Source organism: Capricornis sumatraensis, chromosome 8, assembly GCF_032405125.1.
Source record: "Capricornis sumatraensis isolate serow.1 chromosome 8, serow.2, whole genome shotgun sequence".
NCBI classification, from domain to species: domain Eukaryota; kingdom Metazoa; phylum Chordata; class Mammalia; order Artiodactyla; family Bovidae; genus Capricornis; species Capricornis sumatraensis.
Window position 1 is genome coordinate 86,354,705 of NC_091076.1, and position 10,557 is coordinate 86,365,261.

Here is a 10,557-nt window from a genome sequence, read left to right on the forward strand (position 1 = left end):
GAGCAGGGCCAAGGGCTTTGCCCTTGGTGTAATGCTCTGCTGCTCCCATTTTGATATTCTTAACCCAATTTTGAACAAGGGACCCCACATTTTTACTTTGCACTAATTATGTAGCTGGTCCTGGATGGGAGTAATATTATCTACCTCAGAATACTGATGCAAGGATTAAACGAAATAATCGGTCTAAGGTGCTTAGCACATATTGATTGTGCAAGGGAACAAATGCCTATCGTCCTTTGCTTCTAGATTATTCCCCGCGCCGCTGTGTGATAAATGGATGAAATGATCGAATGACTGAGAGAGGGTCTCAGGAGCATGGACAAGCGAAGGCGCTAGGCTGAGGGGGCTGTATGGGAAGTGGGAGCATTTTTGTGCCCCACATTGTGGAGCAGTCGTTTCCAGGGTAGCCAGTGATTCAAGCGTGGTCCAGACCTGGCCACCACGCCTGGCAAAAAGTCCACCTGGGGAGAGCTGAGGACAGGGATTCCAGTCTTTATTACGGGGCGTGGTCTCCGCCCCAGAGAAGTCTGCAGCTCCGGGAACTGCAAAGCGTCCGCGGAAGCTGGGGGCAAGGTCCAGACCGGTCTCTGGGCGGAGTCTCAGCCTTCCTTCCTTCCTGGGGTGGGTCCTGGCGTGGAAGCTCCGCCCCGCCCCGCGCCAAGGGGCGGGGCCCAGTGTTCTTAGCGCAGGGCGGGGGCGGGGCATCGCGAGCACGCGCCGGCGGCCGGGGGCGGGGCTGTTGCTCAAAGGAAAGGGTTGGTATCCGTCAGAGGGGTCTGGTTGAGCGGTCCGGCGGAGCCCGAGGTGGGCAACAGAGGCTGCGGCAGGCTCCCGGAGGGCGGCGGCGTGAAGGCGCGGGCTTGGGGGAAGACGCTGACCGAGGCAGGGAGGGTCACGCCGGCCGGCACGCTGCTGAGCGGGAGGGGCAGGGAGGCACTGTAGGTCATCGAGCCAAAGGGCGCCGCGATCGGCCCGCCGGCCGTCAGGCTTAACGCTGGCGATCCTGTGCGCATCTGGTTCAGAGTCCGGCTGCTTTGCTCGCCCCCGCCGAACGGGTTGGTGGGGGATGGAGTGCTGAGACCTGCGAAACGAGGGTGGGTTGGGGGACTTGGAGCGGGCCAAGGGGACATAGTCCTAAGTGGGGAGGGGGCTAGAGGGGGCAAGGTAGCAAGATCTCGGGTCTTAGAAATAGGGAAAAAAAAAAAGAGCTAAGATTTTAAGGCAGGGGTTGGGCTCTGAAGGGAGAAACAAAGAGTAGGGGACTCTAGTGTGGAGACCCAGCAGGGACAAGGGAGTGTCCTACCTGTTAGAAAGGGGTTCCGGGTCTTTACAGCCTGGGGCACCTTGACTAATGAGTCAAGGTTGACCAGGGAAGAGGCTGAGGGGCCCAGGAAGGACTCAGGAGTCCGGCGTGCTGGGGTGTCCCTGCTGGACGGGGCTAGTGCTTCCCCGAGTACATCCAGGTCAAAGGCATCTGGCTCCTTTGTGCCGTTTTGCTTGACACTGGGGGTGTGGTCTCCAAACAGGTCCAGCTCTGGAATAGAAATGACAGGGCTTGTTGGTAGGGAGAGTGAGTGGTCACTCTGAGAGGAAGAAGGCTGAGGCCAGTGCTGGGGGCCCATCTTTCCCCACAGTTGCAGTCATTCCCTGCCTCCTGCTTACCCACAGGACTGCTGGGCTTCCCAGAGGGCAGAGCCTGGGTGCATTCTAGCCCTTCCTTGGACTCTGTGGATACTGGAGGCTTGGCCAATGGGTCAAAGGTGGAAGAACCATCTAACGCTAGCCAAGGAGAAAAAGGAAGATGAGATGGGCTGGCAGAAAGGGCAAGCACGGGCTGGCTCCTTTCCAGGCAAGTTGCCCTCTTAGCACAGGATCTCTTGCCCTTTGGCACTGGAGGGAGGGGGGCCCAGAAGTCCTCCAGCCCCTCACCCATACCCTTTGACCCTCCACTTACCAGGTGTGTTGAAGGTCTCTACCAGGTTCCCCCAGGGGTTGGCTCCATTGTTGGGGAGTTTGTGGGGGGTGGAGTTCTGTGCCCAGAAGTCTGTGGTCCGTGGTCCAGCAGGCAGCACTGGGGTCCGGCCCCAGGGCTCAGAGGAGGAGAGCACAGGAGGCAAGTCCCAGGGCTGGCTCTGGGACATGATACTTCCTGAAGGAACTGGAGACCAGGGGTCTGCCGAAGGCCCCCATGATGAGCCACTGGGCTCTGTGTTAGGCCTGAGACCTGAAATGGGGATAGCACAGATGTGACCCCAAGCCACTCAGACTCCCAGGCCAGAGCCTTCCCAGTTACCTAGACCAATTTGGGAGGACAAGGGCCCATTTCACACATGGGATGCAGACTCAGGAACACCCAGTGAGCTGAGGCCCATATTCAGCAAGTTCATCCTAGGATTCTGGCCCTCCAGGCAAGGGCAGCTCAGGCCGCATTCCCAGTCAGGGACAGGCTGGGCCAGGAAACTCAGGGTGACCAGAAGCAACAAGAGAACATTTCTGAGTTTCCCAAAAGCTGAGATCCTTAGAGGTGTCCCCTCCCTCATTCCAACTGCAAGGCACAGAGGAAGCTGAGGCTCAGAGAAGTGAATGACGTGCCTAGTAGCCCTCAGCTGTGGGGAAGGAATGCCAGCAGGTGTCTGGGGGGAAGGGGCTCTCGGGGGCCAGGCTGGGAGCCCTTTGCAGCCCTGCATGCCCACCTGGGATGTCCCATGGGTCAGCAGAGCAGTGTGTGGAGGGCAGGGTTGAAGCTGATGCGAAGATGTCCACCAAGTCGAGGCTGGAGGACTGTTGGGGGGAGAGGCAGCCATGCTCAAGAGAAGGCGGGGCCCAGAGGAAGGGCGGGCCCTGACCTGTCATCCTCACTCCAGCTCATTCTCCTTTACTCGTTCCACAAACATCTATTAATGATCCCTTGCCTCTGCAGAGCGCTTTCCCGTTTATAAAATGTTTCCTCATCCGTTTAGTGTCTGATTTTCCTAACAACCTGCATTGTGATTAGGGAAGGTTGTTGGGGTTCCCATTTTACAGATGTGCTAGCTTGGGCTAAGAGAGCAATTGCCTAAAGTCACACAGCCAGGGAGAGGGAGAGCTGGGATGGAAGGCAAGCCTGCCTGACCCCTTCCTTGGCTGTCCTGCCCCTCAGCCCATCAGTGGTAAGACACATTTTATGATAAGCCTGCTTCCCTAAGTCCATGTCCGAAAGAAATTTGCCACCGTGAACATTGGCTGAAAGAGTACAGAGACATCCCAAGGGTAGCATGAGCAGTTTTGGAGGGTAGCCTTGCTACCAGCAGCTACACACTCTTCTACCTTGGACAGTATGTGTATGAGCCCAAGATGTTTTCAGTACCATATACCAGCGGCTACTCTCAGACTTGATCCACAGTATCACATGCTCCTAGAATGTCAGAGTTGGAACTGTCCAACTGGCACACTTGAATGGAGGAGGAAACTGAGGCAAGACAATGACATGCCCTGAGTTGTAAAGTAAATGGCAGCAAATACAGAATCCAAACCCGGCATCTCACATCAGGATGTTTTGCATCCCGCTTTGCCACCAGCTGTCACCAGCCCGTGCAGGACGGGACCTCAGTCTGCTGCATCCCCTCTACCCTGATTTTCACTGAATAAACATTAAATGGTGCTTACTATACACCAAGCACTGTTCTGTACTCTTTATCAATATTTAACCCTCTACCTGAGACTCCTCTACCTGGCTGGTTTTCAGCTTCTCCTCTTCCTCTCTCTCTTCTCTTTCAGGCTCTCTGTCCCAACGACGATGGGCTCCAGCTCCAGCACCATTGGCCCCAGGTGAGTCATCTCCCTGCCAGGACCTCACCTCCTGCAGAAGGCACCAGAGTAAGGAAAACTCGAGCTGCCCGTTCTAGACTTGAGGGGACCTGAGCTAGAGTCAAGAAGAGTGCAGGCTGGGAGGCGCCCTGAGGTCAGGGGCAGCAGGACCACCGCAGGGAGGTGGAAGAGCCTGGTCAGTACCCGCGTAGCACCTCCGCCAGCACCTCACCAGCACCGCCGCCAGCACCTCGCCAGCACCTCGCCAGCACCTCGCCAGCACCAGCATGGGTGGCTTAGCCTACTACCTTCTCCTGTTCCTGCCGGCTCAGGTGCAGAGCCAGCTGCAGCTGCAAGTCCTCATCTCTGTGGGAGGTTGGGGGGACCGGCTGCGAGGGAGGAAGAGAGGGGTGAACTGGGCCCAGTCCTCCTATCTGGGCCAAAAGGCAACATCGCCCTGTGCAGGAAAGCCCACCCTGAGTGGCTGTGGGCAGCCTGCCCCGAGACAGCAGTGTGAGTGTAGTCTGCTCCCTGCCTGGAGCTGGATCTGAGATGCAGTTTAAAAAGAAGAGTCATCCTCTTCTGGGACCCTGAGTGCTCCCCAGGCCCTGCTGTGTGAGTCCCGCCGGATCTGCCTGGATCCACAGAGGCAATGGCAGAGAGGAGGCTGTCAGGTTGGCTGTCCCTGGACCCCCACAAGACAGCTGATGGGGGCAGCATATTTCTGTGTCTCCTAGGAAGGTGTCTGCCAGCACACTCACCCCCTCCCCTCCGTGAGGTGACAGCAGGCCCATGTGACAAACAGGGACTGCCAACCCACCACGCACACACTACCCCTTCCAGGCCCAGTCAGAGAGGACCCCACTCCCAGGGTGAGGAGTCAGACCCCAATCCCAGTAACCCAACCCAAGGGACACAGGCCCTATGCTGTCCTTGGGAGCAGGACTAGGGCTTTGGGGCCCAGAGTAGGGAAGCCCAAGAATCTAAGGTGTGAGGCATCCAGGCACACATCCCTCCTCCAGTCCCCCTCACCCCATCCCCCAGGTGCCCCAGGAGGGGCCTCACCTTCTCAGCCTCCTCTCGGCTCATGGCCAAGGCTAGCTGTAGCTGCAGCTCCTCTTCTCCTGATGTCTGAGGCCGGGCCTGCTCCAGGTCTGAGGTGTAGCGGGGAGATGAGGAGGAGGCTGCAACGACCAGCCACCCATCGTGGCTTCCGTAACCATGCAGGTCTTCATGGGCTCCCCTACCGCCCCCCTTGCCAGGAAGCTAAAGCTCAGAGAGGGAAACTGAGGGGGAGAGCAGCAGCTGGCAGACTCGGGCCCCAAGGGGTCAAGCAGTGTGCTTGGCACTTTCTGCAGGGCTTCCATTTCACCCAAATAAAAGATTCCAATCCTTCCTCTACAGAGGTGCAGCAGCTCTGAGGGGTACCTGGCCAAGGTCCTGCAGCAAGTTGAACCCAGGTCCCCTGATTCAAGTTCCTGGACTCTTCCAGCTGCGCCCCATCCAGCTCAGGGTCAAGTGTGGTGGGAGGGCAAGAGGTTGCACTCAGTCAAGGTCACAGCTCTCCAAGCCCTCAGCACATTGTTAAGGAAAGCCATTCTGAGTGCCCTCAGATCAGGGAAGTGCCCCTCTTCTCGGGGAGGAGAGTGGAGTATGCAGCCGCCCCAGTTTTCAAGAGCAGTGCCCTTGAGCTGGGGGTTCAAGAGGAATGCGACTCTGCAGCACTGTGTGTTGCCTGTCTGAGCACAGGGTTGAGGGTACTCCTGGGCTTGGTCTCATTTAGTCCTCAAATTGGACAATGGAGACAGATTAGGGCTTGGTCTCATTTAGTCCTCAAATTGGACAATGGAGACAGATTAGTTTGTCCCTACTTTAAAGATGAGGAAACTGAGGTTCAGAGAGCTGGCTGGCAGAGATCTCACGGCTTGGAAGGGGCAGAATAAGGACTGAGGCTATGCTTCTGCCTCCACCCCGCTACCAGGCAGGAGTTAACAGTAACAAACCTACAATAAATAACACTGTTGTTCACGTTGACTTGTTGGGCACCTACTGTGTGCGGGCGTGTTACCCTCTTTATCTCACGGAATCTTCAGACCCTCCTCCAAGTGGGGGATTCTTATCTACAGCTGGGGTCACAGAGCTACAGTCAGAACTTGGGCTGCCTCCCTGTCCCCAGCCATGCCCTGGACTCACAGTTGTAGGAGGATGGGGAACCACGGGCACGGCTGAAGCCCAGCTGCCCGCTGCCGATGCCCGTGCCCTCCAGTGCCATGCGCTCCTTGGTCTTGAGGGCATGGGTGCGCTCCTGCCGAAGGCGCTCTTCGTCCTTGAGCAGGGCCATCACCTGCTTGACCTTCTCGCGCACGTTCACGCCCTGGTCTTTGCCGTCGCGGTCGACGTACTGGAAGTCTTTGAGTGTCTGGATGGTGTAGAGGTTCTCCCGGCACTGGTGGGCCACCCGCTCAGAGCCTGTCTTGAGCAGGTAATCCAGCAGCGTCAGCGCCTTGTACACATGCCGCCAGTTCTTGCCACTGTCATTGAGCCGCCGCCACAGCATGCCCATGACCTCGGCAAAGGCCACCGTGTTGAAGGTCAGGTCGGCAATCTCGGACATGAGCGAGCTAGGTGGACCCCAGGGGTCATTGCTGGTGGCCTCACGCACCTTGATCTCCGCCTCTGAATAGTTGTGCACGATGTTCTTCACCTGGCGCCGCAGCGCTGACGTCGTCATGGCCGAGGACTGGGAGACGGGCGGCCCCTGCCCCAGCCGGAGGTGGAGGGCCGAGGGCCACTGTCACGAGGTCACGGTCTCCAAGGGTGCGCCGCTGTGCTCTCAGCAGGGCAGCTGTGTCCTTGGCTTCCACATGGGTCTGAGGAAGAGAGGGTCTGGAGCTCAGAGCTGATGGTCCACCTCGCTGGCCCCACTTAGCCAGCAAGGTGGGCCTGGCCCACCAGGCCTGGCCTGGGTGTCCCTGCTGCCAGGAACAGCCTTTGGCAGGCACTTATTTTTCTTATTATTCAGGAGGTACTTTTATCTTTGTGTGCTTATTAATCTTCACAATCACACCTACAAAGATATTATTTTCATTCAAAGATGGGGAACAAGTCGGAGAAGAATTAAATGACTTGTCCAAGATCACAGAGCTGGGGAAAGCAGAGCCAGGATTAACCCAGGCAGATATGTTCCACAGCCTTTGGCCTTAGTCAGGGACACAAAAGTAAGCCCCAAGGAATGCCTGCTTGCTTTGCTTGTACCTTGCTAACTCTCCTGGTTCTGCTGGGATTGGGCTTAAGCCTGATCCTTCCAGCTTCTCCATCCTCACTTTCCTCTGTTTTTATATCATTTATTTTTGTAGCTTGATTCATTCAACACCAATTTCCTGGGGACTTCTCTAAGCCAGGCACTATGGCAAGCATAGAGTACAAGTCTTGGCCCACCCATGTCCTGTTGAGAGGGTACAGGCAATCACAGTCCAACATGGGAGGGCAGAGGAACACAGGAATACTCAAGCTAGGAAAATCAAGAGAGCGTTCCCAGAGAAGGTGATGATTGAGCTGAGATCTGAGATTCAAAGGGAAGAGTGAGGAGGAATGAGGCAGCAAGGCAAGGAAGGAGCATCTGGAGGAGGCTGCCTCCAAAGAGGACCCACTGTACACACTGAGGCCAGAGAGGGGTATGGCATGCCCACAGTCACTTGTAGGTGGCTTAGCTGGCACTAACACGTACAGATCAGGAGACAAATGCAGTACTTATTGTCAGCATCACCAGTTTTGTAATTAATTCACCTGATTGCTTTATTGTCTCAGTCCTACCTTCTCAGCCAAAATGAAATGACCTGAGGGCAAGGTCAGTCTGGGTTTCCCAAATCCCCAAGGCCCTGGGCCCATGACAGACCTCTGATCTCCCAGCTGAGGAACGATTAGGGCCAGCCCACTGCCCTCCCCACAACCTCAGGACCAGGCCCGAGACAGAGGAAGTCTCTTCTAGGACCCCACCAGAAACCAAAATCCAAATCCCCTCCCCTTGCCACCATTGTCCCTCTGGAATGAACACGCACACACACACAATCACAATGGCTGGACCTGGCCGCCACCCAAACCCTCCAGCACCACCCATGGAGACTGTACTTCTCAACTCTTCCCTGGGACTCAGCAAGAGTCGGAAGGAGCTCCCCACCCCCACCCCCCAACAAACAACTCTCCCTCCAGCCAGCCCTGTCAGCCTAAAACAAACCTCCCCTCCCCAACCAACCTCAACTCTCCAGCCAACCCTGCCAACCTGGGCACCGTTCAAAGTCTTCGGAGTTTTCATCAGGACCAGTTGTGCTTGGGAGAGCCTGGGCCCACAGCACAGGGCCCTGTGTGAGCACAGGCAGGACAGAAAGCACTGGCTGAGGATGGGCTTACCTTCAGTCTGCTGTCTTGCTATCCCAGCGACAGGCCTTCTTTGAGGATGCCCTGGCCAGCACTCGTTTAATGCCTGCCCTCCCCCTCACTAGTGACTCAAACCTGTCTTTACCTCCCCAACCTGTGGGCTGGCAGGTGGCAAGAGTCAAGATGAGAAATAATTGTGCCCTAGAGCCTGCCTGCGTACAAGCCTCTCCCAGGGCTGGCCACTGAAACCAGGAGAACCAGTCGAGCATCCTGACTGCACCAGGAGCCCTGGCCCTCCTGCTTGGCCGGGGGTAGTGGGAGGGGACCCTCTGTGTGGGCCCTGTGGCTCTGCTTGAACTTTCCTCCTAGGAGGTGGGAATGGACGGGCCTTCTCTGCACATTTTTGCCAGCGAGCGGGGCTAAGGGAGGAATCAGAAATACCAGGAGGCTCCACCCCCACTGAAGTTTGAGGGGAAGCGGTAGGGAGGAAGAGAAGGCAAGGTGAGGCCCAGGGAGCAAGAAAGGGAGGGGGAAGGAGGGGAAGGACCTCAGGAGGGGGTGGCTGGGAGGGCTGCCAGCAGTGTTACAAGCACAGGGTTTTATCGAACACAGTATGCCCAGAAATAAAAGGGAGTGAAACAGAAACCCAGCAGCTGATAAGGTGGTGGCAGCAGCAGCGGCAGCAGCCAGGCAGCCTAGTATGGAATTACCGCAGTGACCTTGAGCCAGACCCTGTCAGGTGGAAGGAAGGACACTGAGAAGCCCAGGCGGAGCAGCCAATTCAGAGATGGGGGGAGGCAGGAGGGTACAGGAGAAGGGCCAGCAGGGGGCAGGGCAGGCCACAGGGGCTAGAGCATCCGCTCTCTCCCGTATCTGGGGTACCAAGAACTTTACAGGCAGAACTTCTCAGGGCCCACAGCAGTGGGGGATCTGTCAGGACTAAGGAAGCAGATGGCATTCCCAGAGAGTGGATCCAGAGAGATGGAAAGAACCCAGATATGTTGAGTCATGTGCATGAGTTTGTCAAAGCCTGTGTGTGTCCCCATGGGCCAGCACCCCCTCCCGTCCTCTGCTGAGGCAGCCCCTTCCCACCAGGTGCCGCTTGAGTAGGGCAGGGAGTGGCAGTGCCCTAACCCTTGCTGCAGTGAGTGGAGTGAGTGCTAGCTCTAAGCTTAAGTCAGCCCAAAGGTAGATGTGTCCTGGGGGCACTGGAGTTGGGGGTGGGGGGATGTCCTGAGGCTAGACCTGCAACAGAGGCTGAGAAGAAGCCGTGGAAGGAGTCTGTGGGGAATGCCACCCAAGATGTTGGTCCCGGGATGGGGAGCCAGCCCTGGGAGGCCCCCTTCCTGAGGAGGGGTGGGAGTAGGGGGCGACGCTTCCAGATTCCTCTGTGACCCTGCCCCCCTCATCCTTCTCCCTCAGACCTGGAAGGGAGATTAAGCCCCCAGCTTTCCATACCAGGCACCACCAGAGCTTACCTCCAATGCAGCCTCCTTTGGCCCCAGCCCCTGGGCCACAGGCAGCCTCTGCAGTGACCCTCCAAGCCTGCGCAGCAGAGGGACGGCACAGCCTCGGGAGTATCCCCAGAGCCATCCACCTCGGACCCTCGTCCCGAAGACCCACCGCCTCCCAGGAGGTGCAGACCCCTCAGAAGGGTGGCTCAGGGTCCACAGAAGGGGCTAACGCCCTGCCTCCCGCCTACTTGTTTCCTGGACGCCTAACCAGCAGGCAGCACTCAGGAGGAAAGTTGCTCAGCTGGCCAGGCAGGTCTGCCTCAGCAGTAACAGGACACAGGAGGAAGCGCAGGGCGTGTTAACCCCTTCCTGCTGACCAGGCAGGCAGCACCTTCAGAGGTGGGAAGGCTGCCTGCCAGGGACAGATCTCGCGCCAGTGCTGGGGACTCACCCCCACTCTGCAGTGAGTTAACCCTTCTTCTGCCTCCTCAGGGGAAACTAGGGGTGGGCAGGGGAGGCTGCAACACCCACTCCCCCCCACCCTTCCTCCTCTGGGCCAGGACCACCATTCCCTGGGGCTGGCCCTTTGGTGGGCTACTGCCTTGTTTGGTTTTCCGTCTGGTCCTTGCGGCCACCCTGAAGGAGGCATCAGGACTTTAGGCACAGCGCCCTCTCTGCATCTCTGACACGGGATCAGGCTCAGAGTGCCCTGCTCTCTCCAAACCTGCCATATCTTGACTGGAGGACGCCTGAGGCCCATGAGGTCCTCATCAGAAGCATCAAATGCAAAACCAGGTGGGTAGGAGACGGTAGCCACTCTTCGGGTCTCCCCCCGTCCCCTGTGCTGCATCAGCATTTAAGGCAGTGAGACCACCATTAGCAAAACTGTTCTTCAAACTCTAGGAGCCTGGAGCCCACTCTGCACAGGAAGCCTGGCTCAGAT

At 57.5% G+C, this 10,557-nt stretch overlaps 1 protein-coding gene across 1 annotated transcript; it reads right to left on the reverse strand.

Moving 5' to 3' along the window:
• Window positions 1-580: 580 nt before the first annotated feature.
• On the reverse strand, window positions 581-6,517 carry EPN3 (epsin 3). Its single transcript, XM_068978239.1, is given in 9 exon segments — window positions 581-868; window positions 870-1,081; window positions 1,304-1,534; window positions 1,663-1,779; window positions 1,955-2,224; window positions 2,694-2,781; window positions 3,710-3,838; window positions 4,852-4,970; window positions 5,980-6,517. Coding segments are annotated over 9 exon segments (1,806 nt in total). The 3' UTR covers window positions 581-766.
• Window positions 6,518-10,557: the final 4,040 nt, after the last annotated feature.